This window comes from Mauremys reevesii, linkage group 7 (genome assembly GCF_016161935.1).
Source record: "Mauremys reevesii isolate NIE-2019 linkage group 7, ASM1616193v1, whole genome shotgun sequence".
Taxonomy (NCBI): Eukaryota; Metazoa; Chordata; order Testudines; family Geoemydidae; genus Mauremys; species Mauremys reevesii.
Window position 1 is genome coordinate 57,537,944 of NC_052629.1, and position 27,375 is coordinate 57,565,318.

Below are 27,375 nucleotides of genomic sequence, written 5' to 3' on the forward strand. Positions count from 1 at the left end.
GCAAGGCTGGAATTAATTTGCAAACTGGACACCATCAAATTAGGCCTGAATAAAGACTGGGAGTTGATGGGTCACTACAAAAAGTAATTTTCCCCTCTGCTGATTCTCACACCGTCTTGTCAACTTGGAAATGGGCAAAATCCACCGATTGCATTGGCCTCATTAGCACTACAAAAGTAATTTTCCTCCTTTGATATTCACCCATTCTTGTCAACTGTTGAGAATAGGCCACTTCCACCTTAATTGAATTAGCCTCGTTAGCACTGACTCCCCCCCCCCCCCACTTGGTAAGGCAACCCCCATCTTTTCATGTGCTGTAATATTTATACTGCTTTCGGTGTTTTTCACTCCATGCATCTGATGAAGTGGGTTTTAGCCCACAAAGCTTATGCCCAAATAAATTTGTTAGTCTCTAAGGTGCCGCAAGGGCTCCTCATTGTTTTTGCTGATACAGACTAACATGACTACCTCTGACTCCTTTGCAAGGTACCCTTGACTTGTATTTTTGTTGAAGTTTAAAATCAGTAATGTAATTGTGGCACAGCAGTCAAGTACCTTGGGAGGCTGCCTGGGATGCTTCCTTTTCCATCTTCCCTGCAGGATTCAGTTTACAGGTTTGGGCCAAAAGACATGAACCAGAGAAGCAGCAGCTGCTGCTGCTAAGAACCATTAACAAGCATCTCAAGCTGCACCAGGTTATCCTATGAGGGAAAGGAGAAATTGTATACTTCAAGTAAAGAGGAAAAGAGAAGTCAGTGAGGAGCAAGGGAGCTAGTTAGTAAGTGCTAACTATTCAGGGTGTTAATGTGTGTTTTGGTTGGTTGGTTATTGTTGTTCTGTTCCTTTTCCCCTGAACTGAATAAATACAGGGACTTTAATTCTCACCAAATTATCTGGAGCGCCAATGTGATATTTAAAAGCCAGCCTGTCTGTTCAGGCCTTCTGGAAATAAAGAACAAATCTACCTAGAGGATTTTTAGTGAACTCATCAGCAATGGGGGTACAAAGGGGCTATAACTGGGAGGAGAATTGGGGACAGATTCTCTAATGTCCCAGTCCAATGCCATGTAGTTGCAGCATTGTTGAAAGTTTAGTTTTATTGGGAGGAGGGGGAGATAGAGACCAGGGTGGGGAGTAGGAAGTGGGAGAATGCAATAATTTTATTCCTCCAAAGAAGATAAATATAATTTGCTGGAGGGATTTTCACTGCCATCACTTGTATATGCCTTTAAAGTTAATACAAATATAAGTGACTCCTCTCTTATTTGTTCTTTTTCAGTGTTTTGGTTGTCAGCATTTAGATTTCAGATTTTTCTATTTGCTTTTTGCCGCACAAACCAAAGATCACTTAGAAGAACATTAATAACCAGAAGCAGTTAATGCAAAATAAATAATCCCACACATTTATAAGATATGCAGTAAGGATGACAGTCTGTTTTATGTAGTTCCAGTGAGATTCATTCATTTCCCTCCAGAAGTATGAGGCTGTAAGAGGCCCATTTTACTTTTGGTGATGCCTTATCAATGGTTAGAATATGAAGAATGTTGTCCTCGTGATATTATTGGGAACCTCAGATTTTATTCAGTAAATTAGGGAAACAAAATGCAAAGGTAAAGACCATCGATGGAAAGGATGAGGCTAATGGACTTTACCCCATTTTCAGATCATGAGTTTGAATTCAACCCAAAGCCTTACATAAAATAGATTTGGCAGGCAGTCCTTGGTAATACATATGTTCTCACCATTCAAATCTGAGATGCAGTACTTGGCAGTCTCTGCATGGCAATGGACAAGGAATACATTAGAATGGAGGCTAAATGACCCAATATCAATTAATAAATTTGATCCCGCCACATGTGGTTTAAGGTTACTGGCAGAAGTCTGTGTCTGAATGTGGAAGCTGCATACAATCTATTGTGCATATTAATTTTATATAGATACATACACAAATATATATTTATTATACACACACACACACACACACACACACACACACAGAGAGAGAGCTTGGTGTGTATATTACACAGATACTTGTATTCCCTTCTCCCATAAAAAGTCAATCAAATACTAATGTTTAAATCCTCTCTATTTGCATCAACAACAGACATATGACAAACCACTTTTGTTATATCCTTGGGGGCAGCCAGTTTAGGAAGAAATCACTTGAGGCCAGACAGCAGACAGCTAACAAAACTACCATTTTATTTACAGACACAGAGCTCACGCAACCAGCCGAAGCTGGCTGGGCTATCCCCTAATAATCTAACTCAGTTGCCATAGGAACAAAAACCATGACAACCAAACACACAACAACTTTAACTAATTAACTCATTAGTGATCAGCATACTATTTAAAAACAAAACCAAAAGACCCTATTATACAAATGCCTGTTTTACTAAACCTCCCACCCCTCAGCTTTGAGTCAAGCTGTGAAAGACCCATTTTACAACATGTCATAAATCATGTTTTCTGCTTTTCCAGCTTCCATGGATAAACTACATAGCAAGTGTGTAATTAAATGAGATGGTGAGTTACCTGGTTACTTTGCATGTGTGAGAATTTTTATTAAAAAAGCATAAAAAGAGGGAGCTTTTCACTCATCCAGAAGAGGGATTATAGGTAAACACCCATAAATGGGAGTAAGCTGAACAGCGGGGGAAGGGGGGAATTCCAACTAGACCTCAGGATCTGCTGGAAAGAACATTATGACATGAAGAAGTCTGATTCTAGCTGTGGGCTCCAAAATGCTATTGTGGGGAACTATAGTTAAGGTTGAGACAAGCTTATTGTTTAACAGCCCATTTTACTTGAAGTGTCTTGACAATTGCTGAGCCTCTTGGAGACTCATAGTGGGGTCACTGTTGCAGATTTGAGGTCACTGTTACAGCGGGGTTCTGAGATATAACAATCCCCTGCACCAGAAAAATAAAATCATGTGACGTCAAATTTTTGGGGACAGCAATATTTTAAAATTTATTTGGGTGAATCTACCAATGGGGCTCAAGCCAAGCTGATGAGCCAGAAAAAATTCTCTTTTACCTTAACTCTTTATTTCCTGTTTGTCAGTGCCTTATTGGCAGGACTATAGCTCTACTAACACTTCCACATATTTTTCAGTGACACAAAAATGATGGAAGATTAAATTGCCCTCTTGCCTGCTAGTCCAAACCATTTATCATTTCCAACTCCTATATTAAACAGTATTACTATATGGCCCAATCTAACGTCCATCAAAGCCAATTCCTATTACCTGCTTTGGAAGGAATCAGACCTAAAGGGATGGAACATGAAGTTCTTAATTATGCCAATTTCCCATTAAGTCAATTAGTAATGTGCATGTATGTGCTGCTGGATCAAGCATGCTTTTCAACAAAATAATTTTTTCAAAGCAAGAATATGTACAACTTCTGCTTGTGATTACTTGTGCTATTTTTTAAATTAGATAGATAGATAGATGCAGAACCATCCATGTTAACAATGAATAAGCCACAAACCCAGGTTTCATATTTACATATTAATATAGGAACTGATTCTGTAGCCACTCCAGGAATGAAATTCTGCCCGCAGTCATACATAAGGAACTCCCTCCGACCTATGCATAATTCCCATTGGAATCAATGGGAGTTCTGTGCATGTGACAATTGCATCATTAGAGAATGGAAATTTAAACCATATCAAGGAAAAATATTCTCTTCTAAATTGTTTTGCCATATCTGTTTGTGCCAGCTTCTACTGCCCTTCCACAGAGAATCATCAAAAATTGACTGATCGTTGGCAACTCTGATCGCTGAGCTCAGCATTAATTGCATGCTGCTCCTTCCTCAATATAATTTCTGAAATGGGTTTCCAGGAAAGAAACAAAAGATTGCATAGCTTCTAGTTACAAGTAATGATTGTCTTCTTGATGATTTTGACACAGATAACGGTTTTTCCAGCCCCAGTAGGAATCAAACAGATTGACTCTAATAGGTTTGAATGTACAATGATTAGCTCATTTATAATACATTCTACCCAATCCTCAATTATTTAGATATGGGTCAAGATCAAGAGAACACATCAAAACAAACCCCGCACCTGTAAGAGAATTTAGACGTTAATTAAACGAGAAACAGATCAAAGGAGTCTCCATCCAGAAGATGTAAGAGGAATATATTAAAATTCAGGACAGTTGGGACATCACAACTCTAGATAATGCTATCCTAAGTCATATTAGCTGCTTACACAATCACTGTTCCTTTTTACTTTATGAAGCTGCATTAAATCAAGTAATAGATCATGATTCATTATCTGCCATAGACCAATGACATTTGACCCACAAGAAAAGATTAATATGTGTAGATAAACTATATGTTGGTAAGTGCATCCTATGCAGAAAAGTTAAAACATTAATGAGTCTTGGCACACATATCACATGACATGTCAAGAGCCTAAGATTCATATGCTAGGAAGCTTAAATAATATCAGTCCAGTCCTCAGGGTGGTTCAACAGGTTAGAGAGGTGGAAGTCAGAGTCGATTGACTTTATTATCGCCTCATTCTAGCAATGCTGTTAGTTGACGGCTGAGTAAGCACTTCCATTGTAAGCATCTATTTGCAAGTTCATAGAGCCCAATACTAGAAGATGCTGAATTCTGAAGCTCAGAACTGATTTGGATCTGGCCCCTAGAAGAGTTCAAAAATTACCCTTGAGATACAATTTTTATTCCAGTCAGCCCTCATACATATATTTTAATTTTATTTTTATTTTATTTTTTTGGCAGGGGAATAATGGGCTAAAATTCGTTTTGGCCATTCATCTTAGAGAATGGAAAAACAGTATTTTCACTGATCGTTTTCAGATGTTTTGGTGCTCAGAATTCTAACAATGGCACAAGCCAGGTCAATGTACCATGGCCAGAAAATTCTGAATTGTGGCTTACACTACTAATCATCTTTTGGCCATATTGCTTACATGCATACACAAGTGCCACAAACTCCACTGGAAGCAGGACTAGGTCCTATGTATGTTGTAAGCCAAAAATTTACATGATACTTCACTAAGCTTGACTTTAAGGGTATCATATCATTTTGGATATCCAAAATATTGATGTAAAATCTTATTACTAGAGTTTAGTTCAGAAATGTTAATAATGTTGAGCACTGAACTATATGAAGTATCTAGACCAGGATGTGCCTAGGAAGATCTAGTATATTAGTCTTTAAGGTCACTGGCATAGGAGAGAGGAGCCTTATAAAGCGATGGTATATGTAAGAGGAAGTCAGCAGTAAAGGCATGTTGTCTGTTACATCTGCTATCTATTATTTTAGCTGGGTAAAACACATGGGTTTTAAGGTATTGTTACAAGAGAGAAACTTGGGCAGTTGCACAAACCTTGGACCAAAATGTAAATATATGAGATCGACAGAAAAAAGAAAAGAAAAGGGCAGTTTGTAGGGAAATGGAAACAGATTCAAGGAAAAGGCAACTGAGGCCAGGACAGGGGAAAGGAAAAACAGAGGATTCAACCCTGGGATAAGAAGGGTAGATGGAACCACCAGTCATGTTGGCACCAGACAACTATAAAATATCATTCCTAGCACTTGCATTCATAATAGTACCATACAGCACTAGTGTATAGAACAACAGCTGTAGTGAATGACACAAATATGTAGTGCTTGACAATGACACTGGGAATAATAGATTTTCATTACATAAGTGAGACAATATCTGGCAGGCGAACTAGTCATCTCTCTTATTACTATAACTCAAAAGTGGAAAAGAATGAAAGTGTCCGAGTTTTGCATGGGTGTGCCACTTCCCTGAGAAGACCATTACAAGTTAGATTTTAAAGGAATGTATTTACAAAAGTGTTAGCAATGAATGCACTGTACGGTGTGGTGTTATAACATGCTTCAGAATAGATATACACAGTCTAACATGATTCATTTTTAAGCTTTAAAAAAAAAACTGGGTGCTATGGGCCTGATCCAATAGGCATTGAAGGCAACAGAAAGACGCACATTGATTTAACTGGCTCTGCCATGGCCCTGGATTACCAGATAATTGTGTTAAGATAATTTTAATCAAAAAGCAAATATGTTGATCCTTTGGTTTTAAAACAGTAACTCAAGGCGTGTCATATTGGATGTTTTTATCATAAAACAGACAAAATCTCTCTCAAAACAGGGGTAAACAACAGTAACTTAAGAGTCAAAAGCTTAACACTGTAATCATTTTAAAAAAGCCATTGAAAAGACAGCAAATGAAAGTTAACCTTAAATAAAATCCAAGCATTTGCTCTTAACTCTGCCCCCCCCCCATCCACTGCCTTAGAAATATCAACCACCCATCTTCCCTTCTTTGCGTGTGGAGTACTGAAAATATACATATTCCCTTCTTTGCATGAGGAGTACTTTTACATACAACTGCAATAGTCAGTGTGGTTCTCTCTCACCACACTACCTTTGGTTAGTAGTTAGTTTGTATATGGAGACATATCAGCTGTGTGTCTAGTCACACTTGGAGATCAGAGGGCACAAGGAAACACACCACCTGATCCTGTTAAGAACTCAACCTGGGTCAGATTATGGTTTAGAAAAGAATCGGTTTGTTCCGATTTTGAAAAATTTTCCCATCCCAAATTAGGATGAAAAGTCAAAATCTCAAAAAATTTTGCAGACAAACCAAAGAAAACCTCTTAATTTAGGTCATTTGACCATTTCAACAATTTTAAAATGTTTTGTTTTCATTCTGACCTTTTTTCTTTAACTTTTAAGTTTTAGTTTACTAAAATGTCAAAATGAAAAGTTATTTTGACTCAAAAAATTGAAACATTCTAGTTCAAAAACACTTAAATGTCACATTTTGACAATTTTGTTTCCAAAATTTTTTCAGGTCCGGGAGATCGAGTGAGACTAAACAGTTCCAATGAATCAGCATTTTTCAGTGTTAAAAAAAAAAAAGTTTTGTTGAAAAATTCCCAACCAGCTCTAGAATACACAGACACCAGGAGCTTCAGCACAGAGCTAAAGAATGGGGGGGAGAAATAAAAAGCCACGGTCGGCAGCAGCTACACCACGCCACTTTCTTCTTCAGCCGCAATTCGGCAGCAGGTCCTTCCCTCCAAGAGGGACCAAGACACCTGCCACCGAATTGCCCAACGTGCCGCCCCTTCCCTTTGGCCGCCCCAAGCACCTGCTTGCTGGGCTGGTGCCTGGAGCCAGCCCTGCCCAGAAGCTTCCCAGTTCATTAAGTTCCCCCTACCCTACAGCACATGCCGTTGTTCCCCAGGAAATGGAAGACTAAGAATTCTATGTGCAGATTCTCATTTACACTAAGCCCTGTTTATACCTCTCTGGCAGTGTAAAGGCCCCTTAAAGTGAGTGAAATTAAAAAACTTATTCCTGCTTTAAGGCCTCCTTCCACTGCCAGAGTAAAGTGGCCTTTGTGTAAATGAGAATCAGGCCCTAGGAGTTTCACTCAGCTCCCAGGGTATTCAAGAGAGCTTTGCTCTGTGCTTTCTAGTTTGTTCATACAAACTTAGTGAAACTCAAAACAAGGGAGAAAGCAGGATGGGTAGGAGGAAGAGGAGAATACATTTTTAAGAGCAGTAACCAGTATTGTCCATAACTGTCTGTCATGTGTAAGAATACAAAACCTAACTGACTTGCTGGTCAAGAGGTAACCCTCCTAAGTCTTTCTCTAATCATACAATCAAGTTGTGAGTTGCTCCTATGCTTAGAACAAAATATTTCCTTGAGCCTCATTTCCTGCTTGAGTAAATGTTTATTCAGATATTATTTTCAAATAGGATGCTATTATATCTCTTAATTATAGTACTTCAGTGGTGACAGGGCCAACCCTACACATCCTGCCCTGGAACAGCATGCAGTATACAGCCAATAAAATCCAATTAAGTCTCACTCATGCAGTAGACTGTCCTAAATCAGTTTTCTTTTGCTTCCTATTTTACAATAGAAGCTCATTGTTCCTATCCAAAGCAGGCTCATATCTCCATTGACCCAGCAGGCCTGCAGGAGAGGCCTAAATTGCCTCATAACCAGCTCATGACCTCTATGCCTTTTCATTATGTAGGTTTCCTTTTAGTTGCTATTTAACAGGGACAGGGAGGGTGGGGGGCTGGGCTACCACCTAAAGGAAAGAATGATAGACTGTAAATTTAACAGTACAAATCCTGTATCTTCAAAAACAACAACAGCCCTGCACAAACTGAAAGATGGTTAATTTTGAATTTCACTTTATGCAACAACAGACTTGACAGGACTTCAGGAGGAGTCTAGTGGTTCTTTTCAGTAGGGAAATCCCAGCCCATATCTTGAAGAGCAGTTGAAGTTTAACCTGCCACTAATGGTTATAACTATTAATTGATTGTTTATTTGCTCATTTCTTTTTCTGCTAAAGTTAAAAAGGGTTCTAAGGGGTGCTATTTGTACTGGTTTATTTTTTTTAAACATTAAATAAACTAATTCAAATTTAACTGGTTAAAAGGTAAATAGTGTATGGACATATATAGAGAGAAAGAATCCAGGTTTATCCAGAGTGACACCAGTGAGGCTACTCGTGTGTTTAAAATTAAGCACATGCATTAGCGTTTGCAGGATCGAAGACTTATATGGTAAATTTCCTCTCTATTCTTTCATTATACGTATACATTTCTTTTCTGTGTCTTCCTTTGTTAAATCTCTATTCATTGTTTCTCTGTATTTCACAAGAAGTTTCAAATAAATATTTTAACTCTCCACAATGTTCTCCATTTAAGCAGTAAAAGTTCTGATAAACTGATTATTCAGTGGAGGGACTTTCATTTAAATTCTATTATAATTTTACAGTTGTTCCTTTCATTTCCCTGGGAATCTTAAATCAATGACTTAAGAATCTGGTTTTTGCTTTCAAATTGCCCTTATCAGCTTTCCTGTGTAAGAGTCTTCTACAACAATAGGACTGAAAAAACAAATCAGTCTACTAATAAAGTTCAAAAGTAATTGCTTTAGGCACAGATTATCATTGTAGAGCAGATATATGTGCATGTCTCTTCCTGTTTATTCTCTTGCAATGACTGCAATTTTACATAGTTGCACTGTTAGTTTGACATTCTGCAGTGATGTCCCAGTATCTGCATTTTAATGGAAACATTTCCTTGGAATAAATTAACATTGCATGTCTTCAAGGTCTTCAGTGGTTGAGTTTTCTTGCTCTTATTCTTTTAGGATGCTACAGTCTTCCTCAAAAGCCTGATCCAGAAAAAGCCAAGCACCCACAACTCCTACTCCTGGGGTAAGGAATGGTGTCCCTAGACTCTGTCAGAGGGTGGAGATGGATGGCAGGAGAGAGATCACTTGATCATTACCTGTTAGGTTCACTCCCTCTGGGGCACCTGGCATTGGCCACTGTCGGTAGACAGGATACTGGGCTAGATGGACCTTGGGTCTGACCCAGTAAGGCCGTTCTTATGTTCTACCAAAGATAGCATAGCAGAGCTCAGCACCTCTCTGGATCAGACTCTTAATGCATTTGTGTTTTGTGCATTCTTTGCCCAGTGCACCCATTTCACTGCTGTGAACTGCTCTTGCTTCAGAGCTTGGTTTCTGGTCTGAAGGATGTGGGGCTACTTAATGTACACAGAACCCATTCTGCCAGCTAGTGAAAGAAGCTCATTCTGCTTAGCAAAACCTAAAGCCTTCCCCTCCCCCCGGCCCATATGATTTTGAAGCAAATCTTACTTATCTCTCTCTTAATACCTACAAAAAGGGTGCAGAACAGTCACTAGAATATTTTGATTATTCTGGGGATCTTTTTCCAGATGTTTCAATTACTGTACTACAAATGTATTAAGACAAGATTTTCAGTTGTTTGATCAGCAGAAAATGGTCAATTTGTAAAGCACCATTGATTACAAAAAAAAAATCTAATAGCCTAACCAGCCTTTTCTCCAATGCTAGTCTTAAAATAAAACTACAGACACATCAGTAATGAAAAGCTGGTGAACTACTTATTCTTTATTGGTTTAGGTGATGTTGAATGCAGGTACCTGTTACTATTACAGGCAGGGCTGGTAGCCTTGCCTATTACTGGGGTTGCCTGACACTTCCCACTATAGACCCTTTCAAAGTTGTTTATAATTTTGCCATAACTTAACCATTTGGGCTGGTATTTGCCATGCTGTTTGACTGCCTCAGTCTTAATGGTTTTGGAAAATTTCAGCCAAAATGGTTCAGCTGTTTCTGAGAACATACAATTTCCCCCCCCCCCCCCCATGTTAAAAAAAATTCTGGCAACCTTGTATTTGAGAACCATGCTTTGGAGCAGGGACTTGACATTTGTCAGGGATGTACCTATTGCCATCCCCATGAAAATCCACCCAAATTTGGTCAAGCTGTCATCAGACTCTGAAAAAAATCACAATGTGCACACAGTAGAGACTTCAATTGTGTCAACTAAAACCTTCGAGATTCTGTCCTCCATCAGCATGCTTGAGCCCTTCATACCTCCTCACGCTAAACAGACTGCACATGCACCATCCCCACAGAGTGACTGAGCATGTTCCATCCCCTTACAGATCCTACATATGACCAAATTGCACGTATGCTATCCCTGCAGAGTGACTGAGCATAGACTACACAGACAAAGCTAGACTTACCCTGTAACGTCTTCTCCTGGCTGCCTCCAGGCCAGTGTGGGCCCAGGCACTGGAACAGAGAACCGGGAGACTCTCTCTCCTGCGCTATCAGTGACTCCTGACTTATCAATGCTGGCACCCAGACAGCTGAAACTGAAGTCAATGGGAGATTTGCTCTAACATAAAAAAAGGGCTATATAATGCTAAGTACCATGAAAAATCAATTGTCTCAGTTTGGACACCCAAAATTAGTGGAAACTTCTTATCCTAATCTCTATACCTCAACGCCCCATCTGTATAATGGGGATATCACCACCCCTGACCTCACAGGGGTGTTGTGAAAATTAATTCATTAATATCTGTGAAGCATTCAGCCATTATAGTGATGACCACGATAGGAAAAAGCCTGTGAGGAAATTAATAATTCTGTCTTCAGAGCAAGGTTTGAATAGCGCACAGTAAATAAGGCCTGGGGTCACATTCTGAAAAATTATGAGAAAACAAAATATTGAATAGCTGCTCATTAAGTAAGCACTGTCTCCCCCCCCCCACCCCCGCCCCCACAATGCACTGAATGAGGCGAGGCTACTATGGAAAAAATACTATGTGATTATACAGTTAAAGACTGTATCGTAATTAGAACTGAGCCAATAACTGAGTTTTTGATTTAGTGGTCAAACAAAAAATCTGGTTCTTTCCAAACCAAAACTGACTTTTGTTTTTTGTTTTTCATTTCGCAAAACTTTTTGAATGTTTATTCAAATAGACATTTCTGAAATGAAATGCCATTTTGAAACATTGCGTTTAAAAAATGTCAAAATGCTTTGACATTTCAAATCCCACCCGCCCCGTTTTTGCCACCAAAACTTTTGCTGAATTTGACCTGAATTTGTGAATAGCTTTGGTGCCTTGAAAAGATGCAGTTTTTGGTGAATTTACTTTTCATTTATTATTTGCCCAGTTCTAATCATAATGCATATATGTAAGAGGGCCAAATTAAGATTGCATAAGCAACTTTACATCTGACATTTCTTAACTTTTGGGTGCTTGATTTTGCAAACTTAGTAATGCTTGTTTAACATAATGACCTTATGTTTGTGTCGTTTAGCATTTATATTACAACAACACCTAGAGGCCCCATTGTGCTAGACACTGTAAAAACACTTAAGAGATAATCCCTGCTCCAAAGAGTTTACAGTCTAAATAGACAAGACAGACAAAGAACGGGAGGGGAAACAGAACAGAGAGGTGAAGTGACATGCCCCGGGTTACTCAGCAGGTCACTGGCAGAGCCACAAATACAATCCAGGTCTCTTGGTACCCACTCCTGTGCCCTACCCATTAGGCCATGCTGCTTGTCTAGAATATGTCATTACCTGCAGTTAAATGAGCTACAATTAGGAAATGGGTTTTATAATTTTTTTAATGGATCATTTTTTCAATAGTATTTTCAACGTACTGTATCCAAGGCTAGCCCTAACTTTTGCATGATCCTGTGCAAAGTAACACACATGGGACCCATCCAGCTTCTCAGTCTATAACCAACTGCATCCACCCCTTCTGTCCCCATTTCATACCTCTCTCTGTGTATCCATGATTGCAATTCTCACTCGGTGTGTGGCAGCACCACTCTTCCCCTGGATGTGAGGCCTCTGATGGAACATCAACATGGCACTGGAAACCAGGAGTGGAGCCAACAGGCTACTTTCTAGGTGAAGAGGGCAGTTAAGGAAATTTATTATCTACTCAGAACCACAGAGAGAAATCAGGAATAGGACTCTAGAAGATCAGGGTATTTTGTGTGTGATTCAGGACTCAGAAAGAGTGGGGACCTATACAGCCATGTTTGCATATTTCTCACCGCTAGAAAATCCATCAGACTACTCCTAATGGTCTTTACTGATTTCTATTAGGCTTTGTTGATTTTTGCTGGAGTATCTGCAGCCTCCGAAAACAACTGGCAAATAGACCTCCTTCACTGGATTCCAAATCTAATTGCCAATTGAAACCAGTAGAAATCAGATGACTTTTCAGCTGGAATTTCCATTAAAACCATGTACAGCCCTGCTTTCAGGCACCTGCTACAGGCAAGGAGATGTTTAAATGATTCTCTCTCATGACGTTGGTAAGGGCATTTATTAGGTTAACTGATGGAGAGCAGCAGAGCTGGTATCTGCTGAAGTAACAACATATTTCTTTCAAACTGGGGTCTGGATATCTCAGAGGTACAAGTGAGTTGGCTTGGATAAAAAGAACTAACCTACATCTTTGTCTAAATCCAAATGAACCTTTCTGAAGGTCAGAAAAGTTCAATGAGCTTTTACAAATATTTTTTTTCCAGTTTTGCACCTGTGCCCTTCCCAGTATCACTGTAACCTGAAGTGAAAGTAACCAAAGATCTGGTGAGAAACATTCTGATCTCACGCCACAGAAAATGCCACAGAGGAAATGAGAAGAAGAGTGGGGCTGTCCAGCTAGCCCTGGGGTGACCAGACAGCAAGTATGAAAAATCGGGACAGGGGGTGGGAGGTAATAGGAGTCTATATAGGAAAAAGACCCACAAATCGGGACTGTCCCTGTATAATCGGGATATCTGGTCACCCTAGCTAGCCCAGATGCACATCAAAAGCAGGTAGTAGGATGATGGGCCTGCCAAGTACCACCCAGATTATAAGGACTATTTATTATTTGTATCACAAAGCTCCTTGGCCCCGACTGGGGCTGAGGCTCAGGGTGATAGGTGCTGTATATACATGCACAAACAGCCCCAGCCCCAAAGAGCTTTATATTGAAATAGATAGATAAGACTCTTGCATCCGACAAAGTGGGCATTCACCCACGAAAGCTCATGCTGCAAAACGTTTGTTAATCTATAAGGTGCAACAGGATTCTTTGCTGCTTTTATAGATAAGACAGAAAGCATAAGGGGAAACAGAGACAGAAAAAAGGACTTAAAACGCTGGGAACAGAATCCACATCTCCTGACTCTCAGTACAGTGAGGTATCCTGATAGGTAGGTTGCAGAACAACAGGTAGCCTGCTCTGCCCTCTGTGCTGGTCAGTTAAAACTACTCTGGGATTTATATAGCCAGTAAGCATCAACTCTGACCCATAAGTAGCAAGTTCTCCGACATGACTTTGTCACTAACATTTCCTTCGCAGTAGTAAAACAGGCTTACACAAGGAAAAAAAGGCTTAAACAGTGTTCAGATCTCTTTCCATTATGGTTTGCAAACTGGAAACAGGTTGGCAGATACAAGAGAGAGGCCTAGTCAGGAGGACTGTGCAAATGAATCCAACAGAAATTCAGTGCATTACAGAGTGCACCCAAGCTTCTGGGTGCCTACCTGGCACGTGTCTCAAGAAGAATATGTAGCATGTAAGACAGTGATACGAAAGAATGTGGAGTGTTTTGTATATCACAGCAGCACATGCTAGTAATCTGTATAGGAAAAGCAGGCTGGTGTTTCCCCTTCAGGAGAGTAATCAGGTCACTTTCGCAATGCAGTTGGCCTTCGCTGGCCTGCTGCCTATGCTGGAGTCATTCAACTGATAAGAGTACCATGTTGCTGCAGCTCCACACTGCTGCCAGCTCTTGAATTACTGGGAAATTACTAAGATAAAAAGCTTATAGGCACGCAGGCAGAGTCTCAGAATTCGCTCCACATCTGACACAGACAATGCAGATTATTTCATTGCTATTTGTGCTTTCTAACAGCAGTTAAAGAAATTGGCTAATTCACAACCTTAGTTGTGCATCAAGACTTTTCACTAGTTCTTACATTACAAGAGAAAATCCAGTTACTGCAGGCAGCCACCAGGTGAGCAACATCAACATGAAAGGTCTGCGCTGCATGGACGTGTTAATATGCTGCTATTTACTACTTCTGCTGTTGTCCACTGTCTGGCTCCTTTCAAAATGGAAATTCCCATTTAAATATTGCCCAGGGATTTTAGAAATTGGCAATCAGAAGTTAAAATAACTAATGGAATATGTGCCCCATTTAATGCATCTTGCGCTTCATTTGGGTAGAGATGGGCCTTAGTTGCAAAGTTTGGACCTGAATCTGAACCTTCCAAAAAAAAATTTTTTTTTTTCAAATCTCCTTGTGGGATGAGTCTATTTGATTCTGGAGAAGCAGCATACAACAAAATGATGGGTATACGAGGAATGTGCAACAGCACACAAAAAAGCTGTTCTATCACTAGGCCAAATGATTGCTTGTTTATATGATCATTTGCAAAATTATCTGAGAGAACATTTACGGAGATTTCTTTCAAGGAATCCATTGCTGCATCTCTTTCAGTAGCAAACAAAGAGACAAGCCACCCATGCCGTGGTAGAAAGTTTTACCCTCTGCATGTGTCCCGGGAAAGAAATAGTCTATGCTTGGGCATCTCTATTTCTGTCCTTGTGCTTTCTGCGGGTTTGGGATCCTGAAATGTAAACAAATAAAAGTTCTTGCTTTCAGAGACTGCTCTTTTAACTGTCCTCGGTTAACAGACTTCCCTGGACAATAAACTCCATCTCATTCCAGAGTTTGCAAAAGCTGAGACGCATTCTTGGGAAGAATTTATTTATTAATTATTACTACTAGCAGCAGCACCTAGGAACCCAAATAGAAGATCAGGGTCCATTGTGCTCAGGGCTATATAGATCAGTGACAAGGACAGTTCCTGCCAGAGAACTTACAAGGTAGGTGTCAGACAGGACACAACAGACAAACAAGGGTGGATGGGAGGACAACAACAGTAACAAGTAAAATAACCTAGGTCAGATGAAAAAGTGTCTTTATCATGATTATCTCAGGGGCCTGGTTAAGGAAGCATCTGATAAGCACCTGTTGGGATGCTCTTTGCCAGCAAGATTGCTAGTAAAACATGTCCTTTAGTCTCAAAAGATTCTTGAAACTGTTTCAAATGTCTAGTATAAGCTTGTTCTGAATCATATTGACCATGCCAGGATTGAAATCTGCTGTAACACAAATGATTACAGCAAATTTTCCAGACAGGTGATGAACAAGAAGTGGTAGGAAAATGTGCTGTGGTGAGGTGGGGGCTTTTAATTCTTCCTCTGGACAGACTGGGTTAGACCCTCCGCTGATGTAAAATCGGAATAGTTCTGTTGCCATTGTTCTAACACAAGAAGACCACACATCAAAGAAGAGAGAGAAGCAGAATCTCAGAGCAGTCTTTTCACATGCTACATTCAGCTGCTATAGGATGGATTGGGTGGGTGACATAAGTGAAGTAATATAAAGAGGCCAAAAAATGAATAAAACTTTAAATAAACTTTTGAAACCCCTTTTATTATAGACATCCCAGAACAGCCTGAGAGACTCTGTGAAACTTAAGAAATCACATTTCAAGACTATTCCTAAGCACAGTGCAGAAATTCTATTAAGATTTCCGGAGTGGATAGAAAACAACAGAAGAAAGCTGGTTGTGAAACTGTATCATCGTACCTAGTAAGTACAGTCTATTAGAAGCAGACCCTCAAAAGTTCAAAATACATTGATAAATTTCTCCTTTTGTGTACAATATTCCCTTATAGCTTGTTTTATATATAGGAAGTTTATATGTTAATGTTTGTATGATGGTAAAATGGAGCTGGGGCACTTCATTAGATTTGAAGAAGTGCTTTTCCCCAGGCCAGGCCTCTGGTTTGACTCATATTGAATTACAAAGCTAAACAGAACAGGAAGGATCTGTACTCCTAATTCTGTTTGATAGATCTCTTTGTCATTTTCAGATGCCAGATTGAAGATAGCTGCCTCTTCCTTGGCAAAGAACAGTGCTTTTAAGCTTCGGGCTATGAGAGAGTGGGAGTGAGTACGCTCCTACAGTACGTGTGTAGACTGACAGTTGCATTAAGATATTTGCTGCAGTTTCCTTGAAAAGTTATGGCAACCTGCTTATTAGCCTTCTGCAGGTGGAGATCATTAAGTTGGGAAAGCTAGAGTAGATGCAGCAGCTGAAGGTGCACTGAGCTCTAACACTTGCCAGTAATAGCGTACATCTGCAGATGTGCTAGCTGCAGGAGGACAGCATATGGGAATAGGAGGCAGATTAGCAGAGGTTAGGTGGATTGATGGAAAAAATCTTCAGGAAATTAGTCTGTTTTCTTCATTTTTTTCCCCCTAATTCCAAGGGAATTAAGGAGCTCCTCATCTTGTCTCGTGTTTAATTATGATTATTGTAAGCTCTTCTCCTAATTTGCTTTAGAATTCTCAAATTGCTGAATGAAGTGTGTGTGGAGGAGGGGAGGGGGAACAAAACCACTGATGCAGAGTCTTGCACTTAGGACAGAAGAATCCCATGCACTGAGTGGCTAGGCAGCAGTTCTCCAGAAAAGGACCTAGGGGTTACAGTGGATGAGAAGCTGGATATGAGTCAACAATGTGCCCTTGTTGCAAGAGGCCAACAGCATTTTGGGCTGTATAAATAGGGGCACTACCAGCAGATCAAGGGACCTGATCATTCCCCTCTATTCAGCATTGGTGAGGCCTCATCTGGAGTACTGTGTCCAGTTTTGGACACCACACTACAAGAAGGATGTGGAAAAATTGGAAAGAGTCTAGCGGAGGGCAACAAAAATGATTAGGGGGCTGGAGCATGTGACTTATGAGGAGAGGCTGAGGAAACTGGGATTGTTTAATCTGCAGAAGAGAAGAATGAGAGGGGGATTTGATAGCTGCTTTCAACTACCTGAAAGTGGGATCCAAAGAGGATGGATCTAAATTGTTCTCAGTGGTAGCAGATGACAGAACAAGGAGTAACAGTCTCAAGTTGCAGTGTGGGAGGTCTAGGTTGGATATTAGGAAACACTATTTCACTAGGAGGGTGGTGAAGCACTGGAATGGGTTACCTAGGGAAGTGGTGGAATCTCCTTCCTTAGAGATTTTTAAGGTCAGGATGATGATGGGATGGGATGATTTAGTTGGGGATTGGTCCTGCTTTGAGCAGGAGGTTGGACTAGATGACCTCCTGAGGTCCCTTCCAACCCTGATATTCTATGACGCAAAAACCCCAAAGACAGAGCTGAGAACAGTTGGAGCCCATTGAGAGAACAAATTCATGGCTGATTTTCTCTTATCCTTATTTAGTATTTCCATCTCTCTCTCTGCATGTGATTTAGCAGGTGAAAGCTAAACTCATATTAAGTAGGTTTAAACCAATGTATGAATACTGACATCTAAAACTTCACCAATTTAACTAAATCAGTTTGGCATCATACCTTTAGTTAAACCAATGCACCTTTGCATATATATAGGAAAGACCTCTCTCTCCCATTTCTGCTGTCTTGATGCCTTGCATTAGATAAAATTTGATATAAGAAAATTCCTAGGCAGTGACCTTCAAAAAGAGCCTATGGGAGCTAGGCATCCAATTGCTATTGAATTTTAATGGGGACTGGGTGCCTAACCCCCCTAGGTTCCAGCCATAAAGAATGATATATGTCATTGTAAACGGGTTGACTCACCCCTGTGGCGCCTCCTGCTGGTGACTCTGGGGAATTAGCTCTTTCCAGCGTTCGGAGCACCCTCTGCAGGCCGGTGATCCACCTGTTTAGTACTGGCCCCCGTGTCCCTCCCAGGACCCCGGTGCCCTTTTACATGGGGTGCTGCCCCTTGGCAGTAACCCCTTTTTCTCTGGGTCTCCTCTCCTCAGGGAACCCTCACCCTACTATCCCCACTTCGCCTCAGTAGTGGCTACTGCCCAGTCTCTATCTAGCCCCCGTTCACTGGGGCAGACTGTAGTAGCCAGCACTCATCATCAGCAAAGGGGGTTTGGACCTGCTGCCTTGGCCTACCCCTAGGTTGCCCCCTGCAGCCCCCAGTACCTTTTGCCCTATACTAGGCCACAGCCTGGGGCTTTCTAGACTGGAGTTTCCCCAGGTCCTCAGCCTTTCCTTAGCCCTGCTTCACCCTAGGTACCTTGTCTCAATTCCCTGCAGCCAGGCCCTTCTCTCTCTGAAGGCAGAGAGAGACTGAGTGGGCTCCTGGCTCATAGCCTTTTATAGGGGCCAGCTGTGGCCTGATTGGGGTGTGGCCCAGCTGCGGCTACTTCCCCAATCAGCCCAGCTTTGAGAGCAGCAGCTCTCAAGCCCTGCCAAGCCGCTTTTAAACCCCTGAAAACCCAGAGCAGGGATCCACCCTGCTACAGTCAGAATGACAATACTAATAGTTTACAAATCTACAACACCTTTCACTCAAGGGCTTCAAAGATGTTGAGAAATATTCAGCTTATAATGACCCTGTGAGGTAGGTACTATTCCCATTTGAAAAATTGGGAAACAGAGGCATATAATAAAATTACCTAACTCTTTTCTAGCACTTTTCAGGAGGTCAGTATCATTAGCTCTATTTTATAAGCAGGGAAACTAAGGCACAGCAAAGGGAAGTGATTTGCCCAAGTTCACCCAGCAAACCAGTGGCAGAAGAATCTTTGTTTGGTGCCCTACCTTAAACGTCTTGCTCTATGTCACATAATGAGTCAATGCCAGAGTCAAGAATACAGCCTAGGAGTTCCATGTTTTAACCACTAGCCCAAACCAACCTAAAAGCAAACCCAATTACTAGATTCTAAGAAACTTCTAATTATTCTGTAAATTTCTTTATGAGCTGCTGGGACAGTAATAAACATAACAGAAGACGTAGAGCCTACATAAATACCTAAGATAGGAAGAAGAACTCTGCCAATCTCACAGAAAAACAGACTATCACAGCTCAAGATCACACATATATAGAATTTTGAACCAAAGCCTCTGCAGCTGTTGAAGGAAGGTCATTTTATTTATTTCAGATCAATCAGATTGTTAACTGGCAATCAGGGTAGGACTCTACAGCTGGGGATAAGAGGAAGTTCAAAATTATTTTGATTTAAAATAAATCACCATGACCTGGGATCACTGAGGGAGGGGAGAAGTATACAGCTGAAGCATGTAATTATTCCAGTTTATTACTCGGGGTGGGATTTTATTCCTGGGAGGGAGGAGGTGAGGTGGAAAAAGGGAGGAATTGATTATGTTTAAATCCATTGCTACACCATAGGGTAGCTTGTCCAAGTCCTTACCATTATAATATTAACTAACATGGCTGTTTTAAATAAAGGGCAATAAAGTATGAGAGCTCATCCTGTCTTTAAGGCCACTGATTTGATCCTACACAATGTCAAAGCTGTTACCAAAGTGTAACATAGGTACTTTTTCACCACGCTGAGGTTCTCAGCTGAAATGTTTTAATTCCATGGAGATTGGGTTAGTGCCACCTGGGATAGGCCTGAACAGTCATAGACTGGATGCAGTTTCATAGACTAGTTTTGCAGTTTCAAAATACATACTTCCATTTTACAACCATTTAATTTGTGTTTCAAGGGGCTGCATATTGGAAGGTCCCAGAGTATGCATAAAATGATACAGATAAATAATGTGAACAGGGAAATTCTTATCTCACACACCAGGGTGCATCTGGAGTTGCTCTGTGGAAACCAATGGCGTTACACTCATGTACGTTACATCAGAATCAGGCTTAACTGCCCAGAGTTACTCACTTGAGGAGCTGGGTTTGGTGCAATTAATCATTTGGTTAACACACAGCAAGCAGCCAAACCAGTGTACTAGACTAAATGCAGAAGTTGGCATGACCTCATTTTATATGAGTAGGAAGATGACCTGCATCAGGAGAAGTGACCTTGTGCTCTGGTAAATAGTTCTGCTTGTTGAAGTCTTTTCAATTTGTTCGCAGATTTATACATTGGTTAATTTCTCAGCTTCTTGGGTTGTGAACTGTGAGGAAGGGTGTTTCAGCTGGAGATATTTATGGAAATCTGACCTTTCTAAACTGTTTGGTCATTTCAAATGATTTTAGCTTTGCAATCTGGAGGAATTGATCTAGGTGAGTCAATTTATTCAGGTTCTATCTATTTCTGGTGAATCCAGCTCTTCTGAAATGTGACTTTTCACTAATTTCATCTCCTATATTCAATAATAGAAACCATTGCAGGGTCAATGAGACTTCCCCATGAAGGTCAAGGGCCATAAGATCTGCAGTTGTCAAGATAATGCATAAAACTTGAGTTGCCACTGGTGAGCTGAACTCTACACCCTGGGTTAAAATCCTAAATTGTTCTATACCATTGACAAGGTGGCCTAAAGTTTATTTTAAAGTATGTTATGTAATTTTTTTTTTTAATGAGAGAAACCACAGCGTGAGTTCAAGAAATGATGAGAGCTGCTTGCCTGTACAGAAGAAATGGCTGATGAGGAATTTTCAATGCTTTTTGGTAAGGCTACAGAATTGTTACAGCCACAGAGTAGAATCTTCTTTAGATGAAATGAAGTGTCAGTATGTGGGTTGTTAGAAATTTGTTTTGGCGGACAATTTGTATAGCAGAAGGTTGCTACTTTTTTTGGACACTTCTTTTCAAGGGAACACTTCACAGTTCACTCAAATAGGGGAAAGCTGAGGGCAGCAACATCCTCAACACACCAACCTCCATAAGAGATCTGGTCAATTGCAGGGTGTTGTTCAGAGTCCTTTGTGACCTGCCCAGATAATCAATTGATACAATGAAGCACTATAGTGATCACCTTTACTTTCTTAGTTGGCATACCTACTGAAATCATACTGCCTGAAAGAAAGGAAGGGAAAAAGATTCCCAGGGCCTCCAAAAGAAGGAACAGTAATAGCAAATACAGCACATTTATATTTACTTTAAATATAGGCCTTGACAACAGAGCTCTTAGAGTGTTATAAAGAAGTCCTGTATTTTCAGTTGAGGTTGTTCTATTTATTATGCAACATAGCACAGCACAGTTGGAAGGTCAAGGAACAGAGTACCCATATATCACACAGAGTCTTGTAGGGAGGGTGGCATCTATGCTAATTTGTACAGAGATGAGATAGATCAGGGTTAAAGGAAGTCTTTGCATTAATTGTGCCATTGCTTTCACTTTAAAACAAAGTCCTAGGATTGATTTAAAAAAAAAATACAGGAAAAATTCTGTCTAGCAAAATATTTTATAAATCACTGTTCTGTGATGTCATTTTTATTAGCACCGTAAGGGTTCTTAAAAGAATTCTTTTAACTATATCTACATAACATTTAAGATAAGTACCCTGTTCTTTCCTTCCCCCCACCTTATAGAAGAGATCTAAAACTCTACCTCATCTAAAATTCTTGCTGATTTCAGTTATGAGCAGATTGTGAGCTCTTGCACTGTCATTATGAGCACGAAGTCTCTGTTACTCACACAATCTGTCTCAATGAAGTCACTGCCACTAATTACTGTGGGGTCCAAGGAAAGAATAACTCCTCCTCTTCTAGGTACCTCCAAAACCATTAACACCCTCTACCCTGCCAGCAGGGGCAGAGCTGGTGAACCCATGTAGACACAGATACACTGCCCTGCCCTCAAAATGCCTCTCTGCTTTGGGGCACTAGGAGCATGCCATGTTTTTCAACATTCAGGGCAGGGGCCTCATGTGCTCCCTCAAGCACTGCTCTCATTTCCTTGCTCCTATGGAGCAGAATCTCACTGATTCTATCACTCTTCGGCCCCTCTATGTCCATTAAAGGGGCAGAATTTGCTCCCACTTCAAGAGTTTCAAGATTTGGAACTGGATACACTTGTTGCAATGAACTCACTGGTGTAAAAACTGTGATGACTGTAGATACCCTACATATTATGGCACAATGTATTAGTGAGGCAATGTATACTTATCTGGTAACAGGGAAGCTACAACTTCTCTGTGTGAGGTTCATATGAGCTTTAGTCAGCAACTTACTCAGCATTCCCAGAAATAATCTGAGCCAAGCAACTTTGGAAAACAGTCAGCACAGGCAAGGTAAAAGCTGGTACATTTTATAATAGTACATCAGCAATGATGGGAAGCGGTGTGTTATTAAATCAAATAGCAGTAACACATGGCAGTGCTTGGCTTCCAAGAACACCCGGACACCTGTAATGCCCAAAGAGTACAGCAAAGAAATTAATAAAAATAATATGGGGATAGGCCACACGTTGTCTCATCAGCATGATGCCCAGTGTCATGGTTGTAAAGAGGAAAATAAAGTATTTCAGCTTTCATGAAAAGAACTCTTGAGAAACTGTGGAGAACTTGTTGAATGGAATTTTCAATATTTATTTTAATGGAACCAAAGTTTGGCCAACACTAGATAATCTTAAAAATCCCACCTGTTCCATCAAATGGTGGACTCATGATCAGATTATCATATTTCATTACTGTGCTGTAGATTTTCCCAGGTAGATTCCACCCCTCATAGAACACTTAGGCATGTATTAGTGATGCATGAATATATACATCCAAGTCATTTGAATGGCTTACCACTCCCTCCTTTCTATCTTTTGTATGGTCCCAGAGAGCAGTGGAAAAGGTGGGAAGGCACATAGCACAAACATAGCCTGACCTTGCAAGATGCCATTCATGGCTTCACATCCTAAGTCCTGACAGGAAAGGCCACAGGGCACTTCATTGCTATTTCATTGCTGAGGTCAGAATTCCATAAATATCTCCAGTTGAAACACCCTTCCTCACACTTTACAACCCAAGAAGCTGAGAAATTATCCAATGTCTAAATCTGAGAACAAATTGAAAAGACTTAGACAAGCAGAACTCTTTACCAGAGTACAAGGTCACTTCCCCTGATGCAGGCCATCTTCCTACTCATATAAAATGAGGTCATGCCAACTTCTGCATTTAGTCTAGTACACTTACAAAAATACCAACAGTCATGACCATAACAGGTCTTTTATCCATGGAAGGAACAGTGCTCCAAGACATCACTGAATCACGGTACTCCAGTTGGTGGATGTTGTGTTCTCCCTGTTTCTTGTACCATTCCTGGACTGAACTCAGACCTTCTATTATCCCCAGCTGTCATCTAACATTAGGATCACTCTACTTAGTTTGCTAAGAGTATCAGAGGGGTAGCCATGTTAGTCTGGATCTGTAAAAAGCAACAAAAAGTCCTGTGGCACCTTATAGATTAACAGATGTATTGGAGCATAAGCATGCATCTGATGAAGTGGGTATTCACCCACAAAAGCTCATGCTCCAATACATCTGTTAGTCTACAAGGTGCCACAGGATTCTTTGTTGCTCTTTGCTAAGAGTGGAAGTCTCTCTCATTTTTAAGGGGCTATGTGCTCATTCAAGAGTCACTACTCCCCCCTGAGTGGTAAGGACTTCAAGTTTTAGGTGTCATCTCAAAGATAGTATCTGCAGCAGCAAAGCTCACTTTCTCCTTATGCAAGGGCATTGGTGCAATGCTTACTCAAAGGAATGACTGTCACCAGTAAATCACCATGTTCTCTGGAGGTCTCCCATCCAAGTATTAACTATATTCAATCCTGTGTATAGCTTGTGAGATCAGATGAGATCCCATTCTGAGGTGGCATGGATATCTTTATTGTGAAAGTGAGCAAAACTATGCTATTAAATGTGATGTCTTCATCCCTAGTTGCCACTGGACATAACCAGCTGTAAATTTATCTCTTCATTTTGCAGGCACCTCTATTTGGTACTGAACTATATAAAAGAGCTCATATGTTTACATGAACTTCATCATTTAGCTTATTTAGTTTCTGTAGCTAGTTCCAGACAGGGAGATCCCTGGTAAACAACGGATACCTATATGGAACTCAAGTTGTATGGGGAAGCCTATTTGCTTGGCTGTAATTAGTAGGTTTTTTCTTTAATAAATGCCTCCTCTGTTTAAGACCGTGATTCCATATTTCAGGGCAACAACAACTAAGGACTTTTCTATGCCAGCGAGGTACTCAGATATTACCCTCAGCGGTTCCAGGACAATACCCTGATATTTAACAGTGAACCGTGTGAATAAATGCACAAAATCTTGCTTCTCATCACATTTTCCATTATTGCTGCTCCAAAGTATCCAAAGGAAGACTGAGTGAAACATTTTATAGTAATATAACAGAACTCTAATTTCATTAAAAAAATTAATCAAGAACTGATTTAAACATAATTTTGGCATTTTGATCAGTTAACATATCATGGATGAGTGGGAATTCATTGCCTGTGATATTTTCTATAACTTAGTAACCTGCTTTGGAAAGAGATTCACTGAGTATTTCAGTGGAAAAGTACAGATCTTTATTAGAAGTTTTCTCTAATGTGCTACAGCACTGGGACTTGGCATGCCTGCCTATTTCTCATCTAATAAAAAAAGAGATGATTCATTGATAATGGAAATGAGTCCTCAAGTAAATTGCTGCCTCTGCTATGCTTTGGTATTTGTAAGCAATAACTGGAAGCTGTTGTGCATTTGCCCTGGCCTGCCGTGCATTTGCCTAATGTAAGGTGAAACAGCTGTGTTTCACCTTAGATGAGTCTGCACACCAGTGTTGGCAAGGGGCTTTGCGATTGTGTGAATACATATATAATTTTTTTAAATAAAGGCAGTCCTGTGAAAACTGCTGGCCATGGTACTGCATCAGTGAATAAGCTAACAAGTAGGGTTAGCCAGAAAACAAGAATTCTGTTTTGTGAAAAATTGAGCTTTTGAAATCTATTTTCATTCCATATCTGATTCAGAGCAGGGCCTTGAACGAGAGTCTCCCACTTCCTAGGCAAGTGCCCTACCCACCTAGATATTGGCTTTTCTGGAGAGAATTTCTCTCTCTTTTTCTCAATTGCATCCTGGCCTTGAGAAAGCTTCCCAAGGAAAACATTTTGATTTTAATGAATTGGCATTTTCTGACCAAAGAAAGTTTAATCAAAAAATTCCTGACCAGCTCTACTAACAAATAAATTACAATCATCTCCTTTAGCCCATATGCTAGAAGCAACTTTTCATTTGTACAAGAGGAGAGGATAGATGGTCAAAAACAAGTCTTTTCTACCCATAAATTAGGATTCATTGACCCAGTTTTGGATTTTTCATTAATCCATGGGGCAGCTTCTGTTTTTGTCTGTTGTGTTTGAGGTACTGGTATTGGAGAGTTTGGTGGTGAATTAGAAAAACAACTTTACTATAGTAAAAGAGAGATTAATTCATCTATTCTTAAAAGAAACTGCAAGTGACAACAGAAGAGGGAAAATTCCAATGGTATGTAATGCCACAAGAACATTTTCTGCCAAAATTCTGACATATTACGATGTTAAAAGCATTGCGACTTCTAAACAAACTCTCATTGGCAGATCATCCCTCCTCTTGAACTTCTCCCAAACCCACTGGAGTATTATTCTTCTGCCTATGGAAGCAGTAGCCTTCTACACATTAATCCATTCATAAGCATCACATGCATCACAATTTAAATGGGAGTTGGGTCTGAATAGGGCCAGTGGAAGCATGGCCTTAGTTTCTAGCTCAGGTTTTCAATGCAATAGTCCCATTTTTAAGAAAGCTTTGAATATGGAAATCCCCACCTCCTCCAAAAAATGTAAATATTAAGTTGCTTAGCTACAGTTAGAGATGAGTCTGACCACAACTCTCGGGTTGTTGAAAGCCCAAACTCAGATTAAGTTTTGAAGGTGATATTCTAAACACCCTGAAACTTTGGGGGGTTAGAATCTGGATCTGATTTTTATGGTTTGTGCATTTGTTGTAGGAGTTTTCACGCCAACCACTGCTGCTGTGAACTAATACTGGCAATCACATCGTATTAAAAAAAATGTCCTTCAAGATTAAGCATCTGAGCTACAGGGCAGATTGCATCCCTCTAAACTCAATTCCTTCTTCCATTGATGAATGGCACCATCTTCTTTATTTCAGTTTTATATCATTATACTCACCTAGCCAGCTGAGGCCCATTTCAGACCAACTCATAATTGTGATTCATTTTTCTTGTGGAACAGTGAGAAGTACATTATGAACTAAACACAAACTGCAACACATTTTTTAAAAATGACCTAAACATTCACGTCCCTGTTGTTCTCATTACCTGCTTTCTCCTCTTCCTTCAGACCAATATTTTTATGAAACATGATTTATCACAAGCTGCTTATGTACATTCACAGGTACCTGAAACGTGCAATGTAATATTAATTCCCAATAGCATGTAGTTTTGTATTACCTAGGCAGACAGACCACTGCTGAATAATACATGTAGCGGTACTATGCATATCCAAAATGAGACTCATCATTCCAGTAAAGCTTAGAAGATGGGATCTTTCATCTTAGATTTAGGACTGATTTGCTGAAAAAACCCCTTCCATTTGTAACTGTTTATACTGTTTTGCTTTTACATACAATAGATTAAATTTTACTCCATGGTCTGACAGCTTCCTCCCACCCCCACCCCCAACATAAATAGTGTCCCATTATAAAAGTATTATCTTACACCCAAGTTAGCCCCACAAGAAAAAAATGAATATGCATGAGGTCATGTCATGAGCCTTTTATTTGTACAAAACTTCTATTTAGCATCTTATATGGATGATCATGTAATAATGTCTATGATACAACTGGTGGGTTGGGTCCTTGTCTGGTGGTGGTGGTGGTGTTCCTAACTGTACTTCCCCTTATAGACTGTTCTTTCCCCCCCACCTCCTCCAGTGGTCATTTGGCTAAATTACACTTATTTGGTTCTTTTCATCTTTCATTGCAAGTCAGTGTCTCTCTCAATCTAATTATTTTTGTTGCTCAAAAGGTTAAAGTGTTAAGGTTTGGGACAATACTCAAAAGTTCATATGGTTATTCCTGCCTTTTGGATCTGTACCACATAACTGAAATGTTGTTTTCCAAACAAACTATGAAAACAGCCTCTCT

The 27,375-nt window shown here is 40.1% G+C and overlaps 1 protein-coding gene across 1 annotated transcript in view; it reads right to left on the bottom strand.

Annotated features, from left to right (window-relative positions):
• The window catches only part of LOC120368902 (heparan-alpha-glucosaminide N-acetyltransferase-like), a 106,452-nt gene extending 88,318 nt beyond the window's left edge, over positions 1-18,134 (bottom strand). Inside the window, exons 1-2 of the mRNA XM_039481638.1 lie at positions 18,101-18,134; positions 12,195-12,325 (exon numbers count right to left, since the gene is read on the bottom strand). Coding sequence (XP_039337572.1) covers positions 12,195-12,287 — 93 coding nt within the window. The 5' untranslated portion in view covers positions 12,288-12,325; positions 18,101-18,134. The remainder of the gene's footprint in view (positions 1-12,194; positions 12,326-18,100) is intronic.
• Between the last annotated feature and the right edge of the window lie 9,241 nt (positions 18,135-27,375).